Source organism: Phodopus roborovskii, unplaced genomic scaffold (genome assembly GCF_943737965.1).
Source record: "Phodopus roborovskii unplaced genomic scaffold, PHOROB, whole genome shotgun sequence".
In the NCBI taxonomy this organism is placed as follows: Eukaryota; Metazoa; Chordata; class Mammalia; order Rodentia; family Cricetidae; genus Phodopus; species Phodopus roborovskii.
Genome location: NW_026126410.1, coordinates 20,362,925 through 20,383,094, shown reverse-complemented (window position 1 = coordinate 20,383,094; position 20,170 = coordinate 20,362,925). Strand labels below are relative to the sequence as shown.

The following is a 20,170-nucleotide window of genomic DNA, read 5'->3' as shown; positions in this document are numbered from 1 at the left end:
CTCCCCACTAACAGGGGAAAAGGCCTCTCATGTCATCCAGCACTGCCTCGAAGCCTGGAGTGCTTGGGGCATGCCTCAAATATTGAAGATAGATAATGGACCTGCATATACTTCTGAAAAATTTAAACATTTTTGTCAACAGATGGGTGTCAAACACCTCACTGGTCTACCTTATAATCCACAAGGGCAAGGCATTGTGGAACGCGTCAATCGGACGCTCAAATCTTATCTAATAAAACAAAAAGGGGGAATAGAGGAAATGCCCTCTCTCCCACCAAAAGCCGCCATATCTTTTTCACTCCTTTAAATTTTTTAAATTTGGGTTTTAATGGTCATTCAGCGGCTGATAGACATGGCCTCTGGCCTATACCTCCAAAAGAACAAGTCAAATGGAAAGATGTGCTCTCAGGTACATGGAAAGGCCCGGATCCTAGCTTAATAAGATCCAGGGGAGCTATTTGTGTTTTTCCACAGGACGGAGAAAATCCAATTTGGGTACCAGAGCGATTATCTCGAAGAGTGACAACCATCCCTCAAGAAGATGCTCCTGCGGCTCCTGTGGTTGATGATACTCCTTGTGAATCCTCCGTGGATATCAGCGGAACCCAGATGGGGAATACTGTCGGTGTTTCCTAAACCCATGCCCAGTCATGATGCACGAGTAACCTTTCTAAACAACTTTTTCAGTATCTTTTAGGTGAATGGACAGGAGAATTTGATAGCCGAATGGCCATCGTCCATGTGAATTCCACCCGTGTGGACGCCTATCAGAAAGATCATTCTCCTGGATCTCCACCACTTTTTCCCACTTTAAGGAGTGGGCAGGTGTAATGGGGTTTGGCCTGCTGTTATGTGGTGGGGTGGTGCTCCTGCTCTGGTTGGTGTGTAAGCTACGTGCTCAACAGACACATGACAAAGCAGTTATCGCTCAAGCCCTAGCTGCTATGGAGATAGGCTCCTCTCCCACTGTGTGGCTAAGCATGTTAAAAAATGGACATTAATTGTCCAATAGGACAGCCCTTGCACCCTGAGTCTTCTATGACATTGCACCAGGTTAGGGTGTCCATTTTTTTTTTTTTTTTTTTTTTTTTTACCAGAAACAACCCTAACGCTTTGCGGGTTTTTTTTTTTTCCCATTGCACGCAGACAGGTGCTTCTTTAGTTTAGCCTACTGTAATAAATTCTTCACGCTCAGGTTGTTTGGCTTAGCACTGCACTCCGGATTGACTCTGGCCATGAGCAGCTCCGAGAAGGGCAAGTCTGGTTGCATGTGGGTTGGTGTCCAAGGCCCCACCTCCAGGGAAAAGATGCTGGACGGGTATGGCACTGACTTGGCTGACTACCAGGATTCAGGGTCATTACAATGTCCATCTCGTTACTGGAGATCAGACCACTACCCTTGCCTGTTGCGTTTATAAAACAAAAAAGGTGTAGAGAGCCACCGGTGCCATTCCCGAAGATGGCACTGGTTCTCTGTCCATAAGCCAGCAAGGCGCGGATACACGATCCACGTCATGGGGTGACCGTTACGAGCGTTGCGGGCTGCACCTGTCAGTAACGGACACGACTCCTCTGAGCATATATAAGCAGAGCCCTTTTTCCTCCTCGGGGTCTTCCCTCAACTTGCTGTAATGAGCTGCTCCCGCAATAAACATAGCTGCAGAAGAATCCTGTTGTTGAGCATTGTTCTTGCAGGAAAGGCAATAGCGCTCGACAAGATCCAGCTCAGGGACGGCGGCGGCAGTGGTGGTGGCGGTTGCAGCTCCGAGCCGTTGAGACCCCTCTGCGGCAGCTGGTGGCGCAGGTGGCCGGCGTGGACGTGGGCAGAGGCGGCCAGCGCGCCCCGCAGCTCCAGCGTCGGGACACCCCGAGGCATCCTCCCCCGCCCGCGGGCCCGCCAGTCCCAGCTCGTGTCTGCGCTCGCATCTCCCGATCGCTACTCCCCCTTCTGGTCTTGGGACTCCTGGCATCGCCCCTCAAACATGACTCGCGATTTCAAACCTGGAGACCTCATCTTCGCCAAGATGAAAGGTTATCCTCATTGGCCAGCTCGAGCAGATGAAGTTCCTGATGGAGCTGTGAAACCACCCACAAACAAACTACCCATTATCTTTTTTGGAACCCATGAGACTGCTTTTTTAGGACCAAAGGACATATTTCCTTACTCAGAAAATAAGGAGAAGTATGGCAAACCAAATAAACGAAAAGGTTTCAATGAAGGATTATGGGAGATAGATAACAATCCAAAAGTGAAATTTTCAAGTCAACAGGCATCAACTAAACAATCAAATGCATCATCTGATGTTGAAGTTAAAGAAAAAGAAACTAGTGTTTCAAAGGAAGATACTGATCATGAAGAAAAAGCCAGCAATGAAGATGTGACTAAAGCAGTCGACATAACCACTCCAAAAGCTGCCAGGCGAGGAAGAAAGAGAAAGGCTGAAAAACAAGTGGAAAGTGAAGAAGCAGGAATGGTGGCTGCAGCAACAGCTTCTGCTAACTTGAAAGCAAGTCCTAAGAGAGGACGACCTGCAGTTACTGAAGTCAAGATTCCAAAACCAAGAGGCAGACCTAAAGTGGTAAAACAGCCTTGTCCTTCAGAGAGTGACATGGTTATTGATGAAGACAAAAGTAAAAAAAAAAAAAAAAAAAAAAAAAGGGCCAGAGGAAAAACAACCTAAAAAGCAGCTTAAAAAGGAAGAAGAAAGTCAAAAGGAAGAGGATAAGTCAAGAAAAGAACCAGATAAGAAAGAGGGGAAGAAAGAAGTGGAATCTAAACGGAAAAATTTAGCTAAACCAGGGGTTACATCAACCTCTGATTCAGAAGATGAAGATGATCAAGAAGGTGAAAAGAAGAGAAAGGGTGGAAGAAACTTCCAGACTGCTCACAGAAGGAACTTGCTGAAAGGCCAACATGAGAAAGAAGCTGCAGAGCGGAAACGCAAGCAAGAGGAACAAATGGAAACTGAGCAGCAGAATAAAGATGAAGGAAAGAAGCCAGAAGTTAAGAAAGTGGAGAAGAAGCGAGAAACATCAATGGATTCTCGACTTCAAAGGATACATGCTGAAATTAAAAATTCACTCAAAATTGATAATCTAGATGTGAACAGATGCATTGAGGCACTGGATGAACTTGCTTCACTTCAGGTAACAATGCAGCAAGCTCAGAAACACACAGAGATCATCACAACCCTGAAGAAAATACGGCGGTTCAAAGTTAGTCAAGTTATCATGGAAAAGTCTACAATGTTATATAACAAGTTTAAGAACATGTTTTTGGTTGGTGAAGGAGATTCAGTCATCACCCAAGTGCTGAACAAATCCCTTGCTGAACAAAGACAGCATGAGGAAGCAAATAAAACCAAAGATCAAGGGAAGAAAGGGCCAAACAAAAAGCTAGAAAAGGAACAAACAGGTTCAAAGACCTTAAATGGAGGATCTGACACTCAAGACAGTAGTCATCCACAACATAATGGTGACAGTAATGAAGAAAGCAAAGACAGCCACAAGGCCAGCAGTAAGAAAAAGTCATCTGGAGAAGAGAGAGAGGCTAAATTATCTCTGAAGGAATCACCACTAGATAACTAGGTTGGCAGTTGTGGGGTGTAAAGAATATGTGAAGTCTGTTGTGAGTGGCTTCATTTTGAAATACTTAAGCTGCTGAAAGGGTTAAATTTTTATAAGCATAGGTTTTGAGGTTTTAAGTAGTTTAGGGGAAGAAAATCCCTTTATGTTTGTGTAAAAGTAAAAATTATTACTAATTTTCTGTGTGCAGTATTAACAGCTCCATCCAGTTCAAGTGTGAGGGAAACCTACTTATAAAGGTTCGCCTGCTTTGTAGACATGACTAGTGTATTCTGGTTAGTGTGTGTGTTCATGTGTAATTGGTAGTAGGCCAGTTACATTTTCAAACTGCTACTTGTATAAATTGTTCCTTTTCTCCCAAATACTGTGGGTTTTGTGCAGTTTTTATAAATCTTGGATTTACCAGACTGTCTTTCCACTGTTTGTGGGTTTTTTAGAAGTTGAGCATTTTTATGGTTGATAAAATGAATGTTACTTCTAAGCACTCACTCCTTTTTATCACAAGTTGACTTTAACTTCAGTCTATTGTGCTGCATTAACTTGCTTCTTTGTAATAATGTGTAGTCTGTATGACAACTAGACATCCAAATGATTGTTTTAGAAGGTACAAATCTGTTAACTTTTGAAAGTAATTTAGTTTTAGGTCTGGGAATTCATTGGAGTCAGAACTAAAGAGAACAGACTGGGTATATATAGAAAGTTCATTTACAATATTTACTAGTCACAACAACCTAAAACTAGTTTGTTTTAAATCTTACACTCTTTAAGAAGGTCACACATTAAGGTGCCCCCCCCTTTTTTTTAATTGTAATCAACCCATGATGCTTAAGTGGTAAATATAAATAAGGAAGTTAACATAATTGAAAACAAGGGATTGGTATTTAGTTTCTGTATCAGACATCACAGGATTACAAAAGTAAAAGGTAGAAACATCAGATGTTTCAAAGTAGTAACTAGATAGTCCATATGCACAAATGTAGACTATCACAGTCTGTTAAATTAAGGGATAGCATTTCAAAGGTATTCTGAATAATCACGTCAGTTATTGGTTTCCAGTAGGAAAAGTTCATTACTATGCTTTGAAATTTAATGGGAAAGTGACTTAATACCAGTGTTTGTGTGTGGTCTGATTATACTGATCTTGATTTCTCAGATAATTGTTTTCACTTATGAAAAGAATTTTGAATTAATCAATAATTGGACTTTTCCTTTTACGATTGAACTACTGTTTTGGGCAAATGCTGTATGTTATATATACACCAGTCTTCTGTTTTGTCCGTAGTACAATTTTAAATTGGACAAAAATTATTCTAGTTAAGCCATAAGTGTCAAATGTGTAAACTTGTTTTATTAAAAATTTTTCTACCAAAAAAAAAAAAAAAAAAAAAAAAAAGATCCAGCTCAGGTCTTCTGAGTACTGTGTGAAGTGTGTGGTGTCTTCAGCAATAAGGACTTACCTTCAACTTCTGGAAAGCAACCAAATGCAACAGGAGAGCTCATATTGTTTGGGTCATCTAGATCAACAACTCTGTAGGAAAATTTTTTTTATGTTTTGTGTTCGTGTGTCAACACATGTGGAAGTAAGAAGACAACACATAGGAGTCAGTTCTCTCCTTTCTACCACATGGTCCTGGCAATAAACTCAGGTCATCAGGCCTGATGGTAGGCATCTATAACAGCTGAACCACCTCACGGATCCTCCATATGCATTTTATAATCTGGCAATCTTCAGTTTTAAAAAGTCAGCTAGGAACTTGATTAGGAATGCACTTAGTTTGTACATCCATTTGGTAAGAACAAATCTTTATTTTTCCTCATTCAATTTTTTTGTAGTACTTTTAGGTAGTTTTCAGATCTTATACATTAAACTTCAGTTAAATTTAACGTTTCTTGGGCTGGAGAGATGGCTCAGAGAGCACTGGCTGCTCTTATAGAGGACCCGGGTTCTGTTCCCAACAACCATATGGTGGCTCACAACCACCTGTAACTCAAGTTCCAGGGGATCTGATCCCTTTTGACCTCTGTGAGCACCAGGCATACATGTAGGCAAAATATTCATTTATAGACAGTGACTTGCTACATTGCCCAGACTGACCTCAAATTTCTGGGCTAAACAACCCGTTTCAGCTATCTCCCCAAGTGCCTGGACTGCAGGCACATTCCACTCTTGATGACAAGTTTTTCATTACTTGCTGCTGGTATATGGAAATCCAAATGGATTTTGCACATTGACTTCATAACCTAGGGGTTTTGCTAAATTTAGTTCTACTAGTTCTGGTTACTTGGCTCCTTTTGTACATTGTATAATTTTTCATGTAGACAATTTTCTGTGAATAAAGGCATTCACTTTTGCTTTTCTATATGTACACATGGAGGTCTGAGGTCAATTTTAAGGGACATTCTTCCTAATCCCTCTTCATTCCACCCCTCCCAAAGTCTCTCATTGAACCTGAAGCTCATTTTATTTGCCTGCAATGGCTGACCAGTGAGCCCTAGGAATCCTTGTCTCTGCCTACCAGCTCTGTGGTGAAATTGCATGCATATAGCAACTTGCCTGGCTTTTTATGTGGGTGTTGAAGATCCAAACTAAGGTCTTCATGTACACCAAGACATCTTTCCTGCATAGTTGTTCTCATTCCCATATCAAGATTTCATCTGCCATATTGCACATATTGAAAGGCAGACAGTCTGATTTTATTCTCTGTAAAGAAATCGTTTAATTTTTCTCTATATGATTTTAGCTGTTCATTTCAGTTGTCCTTTATTGGGCTAAGTTCTAGTACTTCCTCCTCAGTCTGCTAAGAATTCGGTTATGAGTCTTGGGGTGGCCTTGTATATCCAGCTCTGCTTTAGATTTCTTGGGTCTGAAGGCTTGCAATTTTCATTAAAATAAAGGAAGTGGTGATGCAGACAGATCTTAGGCATCCTGTTTTTGGCAAAAGTACCCTTTTCTGGATTCATACTGTTTAGGTGAGAATCTTAACTCCAAGACTGAGATCATGCTGGAGACAGGTAAATCTGCACCCTTTTGCAGACCTTTTTCTGTTAACCACACTTCCAGGTTACAGCTAACAGTAACTCTTGCCCATACTTTTCGATGAGCTATGTATGGGACAAACTGACTGTAAAGGCACAAAGAACAAAGATAAAAAGTGCAGCCCGAAGACCATAGGGCATGGTGGTTTATGGCAGTAATCCCAGCCTGGGGAAAACTAAAGAGGCTTTTGAGTTACAGACCTGAAGCTATTGGGGCTCTGAATCGACCATGAGGAAAGCCAAACACCAGCTTTTCGAATTTGCCGGTCCATTCATTCTTGTGCTAAATGAGTGCCAGACTTTTGCTGCTTTTATTACTAGTCATCCCATCCTCATATGCCAACCACGTCTTCTAAAGGTAAAAATGAGAGAATGATCACATTTGTATCTTTAAAAGTAGACAGTAAGGACTGAAGGTAGAAGATAAAGGAGCATGTGGCATGGTGGTGAGGTGGGGATGCACTCAGTCCTGCTCAGGCTTCCACAGAGGTTAAGTAAGCTCAGAGTCAATCAAGTGTGGGTTGGAGACACGCTGCCAGGAACCAGGATCTGACATAGTAAATTAACATGTAAAAATAATCATTCTCTCATTTTTCACCCTTAGGAGAAATGGAGTGACATATGAAGACTAGGTGATAATAACTAAGATAAATATTTAATTTCAAACATGTTGTATATTGCTATAGGAATGAGTTAAAATGAGAAAGTAAAAACTGATGGCAGTTAATCTCTAGTATTGAAGAAAAAACAATAAAGAAGGCAATTTAAAATAGTATTATTTCTTATTAAAAACTTAGTCTTAAGAGGCTTACCATTTAGCTTCAACCTGTTCACTTATATATGAACACAGAATAAAGAGTTTAGGTTTTGGTAGTGAACTCAAAAGTGTTCTGAAAAGTGTTATAATTAAACAATTTAAGTAAAGACACTGAAAGAGAATATTCAAGAAAACACTAATTTCTTTTACACCTCAGGTTTGGGGTTTTAGTTCTTCATTTATTTGCCATGATTGTATTACTGCCATTTTTCCTCTAGTGAAGGAGAGGGGAAACATGGAGATACAAAGTATCCTAAGGAAGAGAATGAACAATCTGTGAAAGACTTCTGGGATTAAACTATAAAACATAAAGAGAAGCTAAGGTGATTCAAGTGTTCAATAACGTCACTAGTTAGTAAACAATTAAAAACTTGTCAAACACATATTGTCAGGTCAACATGTATCTTACATAAACATGTAAATAGTTTGTCTCTTCTCTAACCATTCTGCCACACTGAAACTATCTAACAACATAAGTACATCACAAGACCTTCAGTGACACAACTGTCCACAAACAATGCACCTTCCTAAAATGCCCCACCAACTACCCACCGCTTACACATATGAACAGTAACAACATAAGGTCACCCCCTGACAAGGAACAAAGCATACTTACACAGACAGTGGACAATGCTAGAACATTGCCCCTGCTACATCTAACTAGGCTTCCAGGATCAGCACACCTTTGCAGGTACAAGCCAAGTAACTGAGTAGACAGGCCATCCTGATAGTTTCCTTTGATGAATGTTCAAGTTTTAGCAACAATGTACTAATGGTGTCTTTTCTCTTAGGGAGGTCAATGCAACATTTGCTGAGGGGCTAAAATTATTTCTTTCTTTCTTGTTTGTTTTTTTTGAGACAGGGTTTCTCTGTGGCTTTGAAGACTGTCCCGGAATTTTGATCTTTTATGAAATATACAGGGAAGCTGGATTCTTACAAAAATATATGGAAAAAGAAATCTACAATCCAGCTGGAGAGCTGGCTCAATGGTTAAGAGCACTGGCTGCTCTTTCAGAGGACCAGGGTTCAATTTCCAGCACCCATGTGGTAGCTCACATGTCTATAATTCCAGGTCCAGGGGATCCAACACCATTATACAGACATACATATAGGCAAACACCAATGCAGATAAATGAATCATTAAAGAGTAAAAGTTAGTTTTGCCAGGTGTTGGTGGTACACACCTTTAGTTCCAACACTTGGGAGGCAGAGGCAGGCAGATCTCTGTGAGTTCCAGGACAGGCTCCAAAGCAATACAGAGAAACCCTATCTTGAAAAACAAACAAACAAAAAAATCTACAATCTTAGGAAAACATAAAAGTAGTAGAAAAAAAAAAAAAAAAAGAAGCTGAAACATATTCAAGATATATTTATGAAACTGTCAGACTTCAATAGTGACATGAAAACACGTAAGAAAACACCCCATAAATCAGAATGGAAGTTGGGTATGGTGACATATGCTTAGAAGACTGAGGCAGGAGGATCAGGGTATGGCTGCAGCCAGTCTGGGCTACATAGTGAGATCCTGCCAAAAAAGGGGGTTGGAGAACGGGGAGCTGGGAACATAACTCCGTTGATAAAAGTCCTTTCCCAGCATGTATGGAACCTTGGGTTACTGCCCAGTGGGCGTGGTGAAGCACTCAGGTGGTGGAGGCTGGATGATCAGAAATTCAAGATCACTCTAGGTGGCTATGCAGTTGACTCTAGCCTAGGCCTTGTGAGACTCTGCTGGGAAAAATAAAACAAAACTAAGGAGAGTGGAAAGGACTTCTGTTTTTCTTTGTGAGCCTTAGTCATTCTCCCTTTTTCATCATTGATAATACCTTGGAAGACTTAGATTAGCAATCCTGCATGTTAAAGATAATTCAGGGACTGAGGGTACTACTTCAGCGGTGGAGGACTTACTTGCTCAGGATAAAGACCCTGGATTCAACTTGGCACCATTAAGAAAACTTAAAAACTAGACTACTAACAAATTTGCTTTATCCATTATGTCTTGAGTAAGACTTGTGTTGTGGTTGTGGTCACTGGTAAGCAAGGGGCTGGAGAAATCAAATCAGAGAGGGAATTCAATCCATAAGCTACAGAAAACAGTAGGATCTACAAGTGGGTTGTTCTTGATGTGAAGTGAAGGGCTGGCTGTTAAAACACAAACATAGGCGTTTATATTAGGAGACCCAGGAATTTAATTTGTAACAAATTCCAGGATGCTGCTATTGTTGGCTTGAAGCACACTCTGAGAGTGAGGATTCTAGGGAAGCTATGGCTGACCTGTAACTCAATATGTAGACCAGAGTAGCCTTGAACTCAAGAGTTTCTCTGCCTCTGCCTCTCAAGCACTGTACCACAGCTGGCTGATCATGTAGGTTTTAAATACTCAAACAGTGTTACAAGTTTATCGAACATTCAAACAATTCTGTATATAAATACATACATATCCAGCACATATATATACATATACATACACACCTAAAAATGTATACATAAAAAAATCTACTGTACATATTTATGGTGACTGGAAGAAAGAAAGAGGGAGAGAAATCCTAAAAGGTTGTAATTGATACAATTAGTGGTTCAGAAAATTTTCTAAAAATTAACTTTAAAAAATGCATATTTAAGGACTGTTATAGAATCCAGTGCTATGGGAACAGACCCAGCCTATAAGGTGTTTTGGTTTTGTTTGTTTTGAGACAAGGTTTCACTATGTAGCCCTAGCTGGCCTGGAACTCTGTGAGTTTTAGAAATATGCCTGCTACTGTCTCCCCAAATAGTGGATTTAAACTGTGCCACCACACCTGGCATAGCTTAGAAATTCTGCTACTAGATAAACATGGAAGTAATACAAATTCAAAATTGTTGCCAGTAGTAAAATGTAAAGTAAGAACATTATCTTTGTGTGTCAGAATCATACATAATCTTATTTCAGGTTTTTGCAAATTGATGTGTTTGTGTGTGGTGCTGGAAACGGAATTCAGGGGCATTTTACATACTATACAAACGTTCTACCAAGATCTACAAACCCAGACCCAGCTAATCAAAATCAAAACAAAACACTAGTCATAAAAAAATTAATTTGACAAATGTACTACTTGTGCCTAATGATCACTTATTAAAAACAAATTTCTATCAAAATTTTTAGATATACAACACCTGTTTTCTGGACCCAGCTGATCTTTTTTATTTTACAGACCAAAATTCAAGAGGGGAAAATATACTACAATAATTAATGAAGCCGTTCCAACTTTGCTTGGAGAGATTTAAAATTCCCAGTGATGGCCTGTACTGCCACTGAAGAACTCATTGATTGGAGTTCAACCAGATAACCACAAACAGCATCCAGGCAGAGATTTGTAAATCTTCTCCTGGAAAGGGAAAGACAGCAGGTCACCCATTTACTTTTTTCTTGAAGATTCATTCATTCATTTTTATGTATGAGTGCTTTGCCCACATGTGTGTATATGCACCATGTACATGTCCCATACCCTCCCTCGGAGGCTAGAAGAGGACATCAGAACCCTGCAACTGTTGTTATGAATGGCTATTAGCTGCTATGGGGTTGCTGGAACTTGTACTCAGGACCTCTGAAAAAGCAGAAAGTTCTCTTAATCACTGAGCCCTTGATTCAGACCACCAACCATCTACACTCAAACCCACTTCCTTCAAAGAGCTGTTTCAAACCAAGTTTTGATTAACTTTCTTATAGTCATTTGAAAAGTAAGGATTAGATAATAGTAAATGGTAAGTAGCAGGAAATAGAGAGGGGAATGTAGGTGAAGACTGTTAGCTGGATGCATTAAAGGATGACTCCTGTTACAGTATTTACATCCTTTAAGCTTTTAAAGACTTTCCCCTGAAATCATACCACGAAGACATAACTGAAATGTCTTGGTCCTTATTCATAAGAAGGAGCATAAGGTAGTCTGTGAACTAACTTTCACTTTAGAAAACTTAGGACCACAGCTGAAAACTTTTCTGATATTTTGTGAATGCTAATGTTAGATGATCATTCAAACAGTTACTGCAAATGTATCCATAACATTCTCTATTGCCTTTGTGTAATATCTAGAGTAGTGGTTCTCAACCTCTGGGCAACGACCCCTTTAGAGATAGCATATCAATATTAACATTACAACTCGTAAAGGTACAAAACTGCAGATATGAAGTAGGCACAAAAATAATTTTATGGTCGGGGTCACCACGACCTGAGGGACTGTATTAAAGGGTCACAGCATCAGGAAGGTTGAGAACCACTGCTTTAAGAGCATTCCATACCCACTTCCCACTTGTTACCCAAGTATTTAGTAGAAACACTGAAAACCTTTTCCATAATACAATATTTCATTTATAGATACCTTTCACAATTTAAAACTTGGCTAGGATTCTCAACATATCTTGTCAGTAAAACATGGATACAATCCAAAAGGTGCAATGGCCTTTTCACTCTGTTCCAGAATGGATCCTACGAAGAAAAAAAAATATGTATGTATACACAGACACAGTTTATTTTTACAACTCATCAAGTGTGTGTGTGTGTGTTTTTTTCCTAATTATTCATGTTGGTGCCACACGCCTTTAATCCCAGCACTCAGGAGGCAGAGGCAGGTGGATCTCTGTGAGTTAGAGACCAGCCTGGTCTACAGAGCGAGTTCCAGGACAGGCTCCAAAACCACAGAGAAACCCTGTCTCAAAAAACAAACAAACAAACAAACAATTCAAAGCAAAGCAACCCTCAAATAAGAGTCCAAAGTTTATTTTACTTGCACACTTGAAGCCAAATCTCTACTGAAAATACACAGCCTAAATAATAAGATACCTATAAACATAAATTGAAACACCTCAAGGGAAACTCAGGAAAGATTTTGTTTTCCTTACCCGTGACTTGAAAAGCTGATCATAGACTTCTAGCAGTCTAGGTAAAGGCACTCCAATTTCATTCATGGTCTGTATCACAAAACCCACATCCCAGTTCAATGTACAAACTTGCTGCTCCAAGAACTGCACAATAAAATCTGGAAAAGAAAAAAATAAATTCAGATGAATGCTTTGCCTGCATATACGTATGTAGTCCATGTGCATGCCTGGTGTCAGTGGAGGCTGGAAGAAGGCATCACATCTCTAGAACTGCAGTTACAGACATTTGTGAGCCCTCATGTGGATGCTGGGAACTATAATCAAGTCCTCTGCAAGAGCAACAAGTGCTCTTACTGCTAAATCAGCACCCAGGCTCAGAAATATGGAACTCTTGACTCAGCAAACTGTTTATTATTAAACGAGTTTCTAGTGGCTATCTGAAAATGAATTTCAAGCACATTTGGGGGCTAGGAGGCAGGTCATTTGGGAAAACAGTTGTTTTTAAAGCATCAAAACAAAGTTTGGCAGCATAAAAAAAGAGGCAGATGTGGTGATACAACCTTGTAATCCCAGCGGTGGGGAGCCAGAGACAAGTGAGTCCCTGGGTCTTGCTGACCAATCAGTTTAGCTTACTAGGAACTCTCCAGGTTATCCTATCTCTAAACAAATAAACAAACAAAAAACATTGGAGACAGAGAGCAAGCATGTAGTTGCTGAGGGCTAAAAGGAAGGAAAGAATAAGAAGCGATTAACTATTGAGAACAGGGTTCCTTTTGGGAATGGTAAAATTTTGCTAAAATTAGATTTGGGTTGGGTTTGTATTAAAACCATTAAACTGTACACTTTTAAAGATATTAGGAGAAAATTATAAAATCTGAAGGAATGTAGAGAAGAATAGTCTATTAGAGAGAACTTGATAACTGCAATATCTCTTTAAAAAAAAAAAAAAAAAGAATATACTCAATAGCCTGTCAGAAAGGACTACTATACCCCAACTCCTTCAGATGTTTTCAATGTGCCACCTTTGGTGTACTTAGTTCTTCTTCCAGGCAGAGACCATATAGAGCCCAGGTTGGCTGAGAACAACCTTAAATGCTTGACCCTCCTGTCCCAGCTTCCCGTTTGCTGGGATTACAGGCAAGTGCCAAAACTCTTGGCTAAATAAGCATTTTAAAAGATCCAATTATGGTCTCATTCTTAACAGTCATTACTATCTTATTATAAATACGCTTTAACAAAACTTAATTATGATATTTTAAATCTGTAAACAACCATTTTAAAAGCCCACAAACAAGAGTTATCACAAAACAGAAACAAACTTGAACTTGTGATTACTGCTGAATTTATATTTACTTGTTTTTGAGGCAGGGTCTCTATGCAGTTGCTCTGGAACTATGTAGACCAAGATGGCTTTGAACTCACGAGATAAGTTTGCTTGTGTCTCCCCGGTAATAAGATTAAAATGTGTGCCACCATCCAGTCTGGAATTTACTATTTAAAGACTTAAGAGAAAATACTAAGATTCCTTCTTTTTTCTTCTAAAGTCAGAGTCTCACTGTGGAATCCTGGATGGACTAGAACTTGCTATGTAGACCAGGCTGGCCTTGAACTATCAACAGTGTTGCCATCTCGGCCTCCTAAGTGCCAGGACTGTCTGAAATCTTGTGGAGCTTGTTAAAACCATTGAACCTGTGCTAATCTAAACTCCACAACACAGCATAGCACAGCACATGGTTAAAATAATTAATAATCTAAACCAAAGCCAAAAGACCAAATGGTCCCACATACTTAAGGTCCCACATACAAATGGTCCCACAACTTTCTATTTACTTATCAAAATCCAAATACAACATAAATCAATATCTTCATTTATTAATTTTACCTGCATGTATATTATTCATGAGTTTATCTGTACCATAGGCCAGAAGAGGGTTTTGTTCCTGGAACTGGAATGATAGCTATTTGTGAACTGCTATGAGGGTTCTAGGCATCAAACACAGGTCCTCTGAAAGAGCAGCAAAGGCTCCTAACAGCCAGTTTCCTTACTTTCCTATCAGTTTAGTGGCGTGGACACAATACAGTTTTAAGTATCACTAACAACAAAGAGATCTTAGCATTTGAGATGGTCTTTAAGTCTGAATGTTCATTTCAAAAACAGCAAAGGATTTAGGGATGGTGTATGACTCAGTGTCACTTGCTTAACATGTACAAGGCTAAGACAGACAAAATAGGTGATTTAATGTGTGATTATGAATATTTTCCTATTTCTCAGTTTTTAAAAATAATGTAATAAGTATTTAGTACCCTACTTCACAGCTATTGTTTTCATAAGAGAAAGAAAACTGTGCGTTAGCAATTGGCTCATAACAATTACACTCAGCATATTTGGTCAAAAAACAAGTTCAGATATAAAATTTCAGTCTAACAGTTCTTTGACAAAAAGAAGAACCAAACATGCTAACACATGCCTGTGATTCCAGAACACAAGAAGGTGAGGTAGAAGGATCCCATGTTTAAGACCAGTCGGAACTATGTAGTTAGGACCTATTTAAAAAACTCAAGCATTGGCCCAGTGTAGGTCAGTGGTACAAAACCTGCTTAGCATGTACTAGGACATGGGTTCAAACCAAAGGACTACACACAGGAAGAAAAAAAAAAAAACAGGGAGGGAAGAAGTGAGGAAGGACAAGAGGAACTGATAGAGCGGGAGAGGAGATGAGAGTGTGGCCTTCAGAGACAAATGCTGTCACATACATGCACACTCATGTTTGCACTCCTCTTAATGAAGTAGAGAAGAGCTGAATCTCAAATAACCAATACATACAATTATCAGCCATTTTTTCTTGACACCAGCAATGGTTTTCCCAAAAGTATAATCACTTAAACTTTATTTGAACAATATTATCAGTCAGCTTAATTCCAAAATTGATAGAGAAAGTTGGAAAGCTACTCAAGAGAAAATTTCATAGTCAACTATCAAATTCTGTTACTCTTCAGGGATTCTATCTGGAGATTGAGAATTAAAATTGCTGAACTAGAAGGGTGGTGGTGCATACCCTTAATCCCAGCACTCCAGAGGCAGAGGCAGGCAGAGTACGAGGCCAGCCTGGTCAACAGAAAGAGTTCCAGGACAGGCTCCAAAGCTACACAGAGAAACCCTTTCTTGAAAACCAAAACCACAACAAAACTGAACTAAATAGTATATAGATGAATGGCAACAAGAAAATCTATATTCTGCTTTAAAGGCTAATGAAGTTTTCCAATGGGGAAATCTAACAGGAAGTAATATATAGCAAGGTTACCACTTACCTAGAGGAAAGAAACGAGGTGTGCCAGCATAAATCTTGCCAAGGAGGACAAGCTTGAGACTGAGGGCATGCATTCGATCTGATGAGCTCAATGTTACACTGTCATTCAATTCTGGAAGAGACATGTCAATAGAAATCACGATTTTTTTTTCATGTGAAATATTTACATATTGGCTACTTAATAGCTTCAATATTCAAAATATGTCACGACTGATATTTGCATGAATGTAATTAGCAGACTCTACGCTTCTATGAGCATCTGATTTATATTTCACTACAGTATTAGTTACAAGATTTTGATGAAATTGTTTATAAACTATATATATATTTTCACTGAGCATGCTCCCAAATATTCACCAGAGTCACTGTATAATCACTCTTCCACTGCATACATATGTTCTCTACGTCCTTTCTATTGGGCACATAGAGCACATTTTCATAAGCACTGGATATATTAGCTAAGGCTAGCAGCTTGTATTCTTCTGCGTCACTAAAAAGTACATGGGCACTTACCTTTCTCTATGATATCCTGCCAAAGTGTATGCACCAATATGGGATCTGAATAACCAGCGCAATGAATGATTGCAAGTTTACACTCTGCAAGTTTAAATGGATCAGCAAATTCCCCATAAAGCTGTGGAAAGAAATCCCAAAATTAAACATTCAACTACAAGTCAGTATTCAGAGACTAATAGATGCAAGTTGAGTAGCCATTATACAAAATTCTTAGGAACAAACATTTTAAAACATGTACACATACACATGAGATACACTGGGGATGGGCTTGGCAGGAACAGCTCTGCTAAGAGTCATATGAGGAGTCATGGGCAGCAGCTGTCCAGTGACAAGCTATCAAAGGGAACTTTCCACAAACAAGGTGAGCATTATAGGAAGGTCACTGGTTTTTCAGTACCTTAGTAATGTCCATTAGCTCAGAGTCTAGCTGAGAAATTGCGTCCTGCACTGAAGAATGACGAGAGTACTGCCTCTGTAGTGTCTCTTGTATCTGAAGCTGGATCCTAGCGACCTAGTTTCAACAGAAACCATGACGTTTTAATATCTTTACGATATTCAACAGGTACTTGAAAGGATTGCTTGCTAAAGTGAAGACAGTATACTAATAGAGGCTTAATTGCAAGAGACTGTTCTCTCCATATTAACTGATGCCACAGGAAATGAGCTGTGACAAGGAGGCTTGCTGTCCAGTGTTAATTGCCATTAGTATCTCAAAGATCACCGGGACACAGATTTCTACACTGGACCTTTAGCTGCCAATGCCATATGACTTAAATTCACTCCAGAAAGGAGAAAGGAAGTCAAACATGTCATGGAGAGTCATTAAACTGCTTCGTTAAAGCAGTTCAGTTTACTCCTTACATTTACTTATTAGGCCACCCCAGAATAAATGATGAATGCCATGCAATCTAATTGCTGCTGAACAATTGGGAATATAAAACAAAACTGTACATATGCTATGGAAAAAATGTCTGAAATTATGCCTCTTATGTCCCAAACACAGGTTTCATAAGATTTATATCCAAACATGACAATAATTAAAGATATACAAACAGAGGCATTTACACTTAATAAGGACTTCAACAGAACTCCAATTCATGGGGGAAGAGAAGACAGACAGTGGTGTAACTGTGGCTACTACCCTACATGACAAAGACTAAATATCTTAGTACTTACTTCCATTTTTTCTTCTAATTCATGAAGGAATTCACCATCTGCTGCTATTGATGAAATGGCAGTGGAACTTTTAGCACTAAGAATGGCTCGAGCAATGTATTCTAGTCGCTGTTGAAGCGAAATTTCTGTGCTGGGGGAAAATCCATAATTTTAGATATATTGTGTTTTAAAATCTGAAGGTTCAAATATACCAAGACATACTCTTTGAAGACCAGAACAAAACTGGCTATTTGAAATAAGAATCTATTAGTGTTTTTTTTAAATAGAACTAATTATTTTTCTTCTTCCCTCCCTCCATCCCTCTCTCACTGTGCAGACCCTGACTGGCCTGGAACACGTATCAATCACCCTGCCTCCACCTTTGAAGTGCTGGAATTATAGGTGTAAACCTTCATGTTTGGTCAATTACTTTAGCTTTCTAATGAGAAGTCCATAACTTCAGTCAACAAATATGTTTATGTCAAAAATCTAAAATCCTATTGTTATTGGAATCACTGGGGCACACCACATTGGGAAGCATGTTTGGAGAAATTGGGGTTCCTTGTTTTACATTTGTGGTTTCATTAATAAAGGAATTATAAAATGAAGTACAAACAGATTTCTGTGTTTAACAGAAAAACATTAGGGCAGATAAACTGTAAACCCTTGCAGGAAGATTAGAAAAGAAATGGAAAGAAAAATTATTTGTATGCAATCACATGAGGGGTAGAGGAGGCAGAAGCAAAGGCAGGTGGATCTCTGTGGCCTGGGTGATAGCCAGAGAAAGAGTGATCAAGTCTAGAGCACCAGGGAAATCAAAGCTTTGGAAAAATAGATTAGACATAAACAGAAATGAAAACTAGTAATTCAGAAAAGTAACTATGATTACGTAGACTATCTCATTAAGGGATTAATTAATTAACCCTCCCTGTCCCTAGAACGTCTTCAAGTGAATTAGCTTTCCTGTGAGCTAGTGAATTAGCTTTCCTGTGAGCTAGACCCATGGACAAATGATTGACAGTCTAACTCAATCAACTCTTTTGTTTGTTTGTTTTTTGTTTTTCAAGACAGGGTTTCTCTGTAGCTTTGGAGCCTGTCCTGGAACTCACTCTGTAGATCAAGCTGGCCTCAAACTCACAGAGATCTGCCTGACTCTGCCTCCCAAGTGCAACCTACACCAGGCTATTAATGTTAATTCTTAACTACAAAAGCAACAAATTAACAAAGACCTCTATTGAAAGTTGCCTTTTATTATACCGGAAATTAAGGTCACTTCATATTTTGTATGTGAGTGCAACTTTCAGAATTGAGTGATTATAGAGGGCAAGAACGTCAAGAAAGCTTTGTGTATTCGCACCTAACTTAACCACGCCCTCCGTCCTCTGAAACCTCAGACGGACATAGAGATTCACTCCTCTAGCAGCCACAGCTTTTTAAGGGGGAGGTCACTGGAGACTAAATCACCCAGGGCCTTGTGAATGGTAAGTATGTGCTCCACCAGTGAGCTGCCCTCACCACTCTTTCCACTCCTTTGACTATGTTGCTAGGCTGGCCTCCCTGGGTTCCAATGGATATAACCACACACACAGCTCTGTCCTATTCCTTAGAATAAGACTCTTACATGCCATACCTGTGCATGTCAGCCAATTTGGATAGGACACGAGCAGCACTACTGAAACTTCTGTTCTTCTCATAATACCTCCAGAGTAAATCCATATATCGAACTCTATTTTGATCCACTTTGGCCATTCGGACTAGGTGTGGCTCCAGAAATGGAGATGCAATCTAGAAATTGTAGTTACATGGAAAATTTTTGTGATTATCTATGTGCTTTTAAAGTAGAACAGTGTATTTTGTGTGTGTGCCTTGTTTTGTGAAAATAAGCAAAACTGAATCAACACCAATAGGTGATCATTTTCTCATTACATATGATTTTTGTTATAGTAATTAATGAAGAACTTTCTATGACACACTAACAATAACAACAACAAAACAATTCAGTGTAAAATTCTAATTCTTTTAATGAACTTTGAGAACATATTCTGACTGTGAGCACAAAAGGCACCCATGGCACCATCAAACCCCAGGTCTCAAGTTTATAAATCAAGGAGCACTGATATTTAAAAAGACGTCAATCACTGGTCTCCATGTTTATTTTTGTGACAATACCAACCTGTTTTCAGGACTATAGCCCTATAATAATGCTTGAAGTCAGGAATGGTGATGCCTCCTGAAGTTCCTTTATTCTTTTGGCTATCCTGGGTCTTTTGTTTTTCATATAAAGTTGATTATTATCCTTTCAAGGTCAGTGAAGAATTGTGCTGGGATTTTGATGGGGATTGCACTGAATCTGCAGATTGCTTTTGGTAAGATCGCCATTTTTACTATGTTTTTCTACCTATCCAAAAGCATGGGAGATCTTTCCATTTTCTGGTATCTTCTCTAATTTCTTTCTTTAAAGACTCAAAGTTTTAATTATATAGGTCTTTCACTTGTTTGGTTAGTATTATCCCATGATATTTTATGTTGTTTATGGCTATTGTAAAGGGAGATGTTTCTCTGATTTCTTTCTTAGCCCATTTATATAGTAGAGCTACTGATTTTTTTGAGTTAATCTTGTATTCTCCCACTTTACTGAAGGTGTTTCTCAGCTGTAGGAGTTCCCTGGTAGAATTTTTCAGGTCACTTATATAAACTATCACATCACTTACAAATAGTGAAAGTTTGACTTCTTCCTTTCCAATTTGTGTACCCTTGGGGGGGTCGGTAGGAGGGAGAGGGAACAGGGATTTTATATATCATATAAAATAAGATCTTTCCTAAATTAAAAAAAAAAGTTTAAAAAAAGGATTCTAATTTTAAAAAAGGAGCCTAATGACTGACTCAGATCCTCCTATACCAC

The 20,170-nt window shown here is 39.1% G+C and overlaps 2 protein-coding genes across 2 annotated transcripts in view; one reads left to right on the top strand and one right to left on the bottom strand.

Moving 5' to 3' along the window:
* Nucleotides 1-1,940: 1,940 nt before the first annotated feature.
* On the top strand, nt 1,941-3,762 carry LOC127220628 (PC4 and SFRS1-interacting protein-like). Its single transcript, XM_051182521.1, is given in 2 exon segments — nt 1,941-2,642; nt 2,644-3,762. Coding segments are annotated over 2 exon segments (1,605 nt in total). The 5' UTR covers nt 1,941-1,982; the 3' UTR covers nt 3,589-3,762.
* Nucleotides 3,763-7,596: 3,834 nt separating this feature from the next.
* Nup155 (nucleoporin 155) overlaps nt 7,597-20,170 on the bottom strand; it is a 46,067-nt gene continuing 33,493 nt past the window's right edge. Inside the window, exons 28-35 of the mRNA XM_051182520.1 lie at nt 18,899-19,053; nt 17,290-17,419; nt 16,511-16,624; nt 16,111-16,231; nt 15,599-15,709; nt 12,311-12,447; nt 11,791-11,897; nt 7,597-10,800 (exon numbers count right to left, since the gene is read on the bottom strand). Of these exons, the coding sequence (XP_051038477.1) occupies nt 10,662-10,800; nt 11,791-11,897; nt 12,311-12,447; nt 15,599-15,709; nt 16,111-16,231; nt 16,511-16,624; nt 17,290-17,419; nt 18,899-19,053 (1,014 nt within the window). The 3' untranslated portion in view covers nt 7,597-10,661. The remainder of the gene's footprint in view (nt 10,801-11,790; nt 11,898-12,310; nt 12,448-15,598; nt 15,710-16,110; nt 16,232-16,510; nt 16,625-17,289; nt 17,420-18,898; nt 19,054-20,170) is intronic.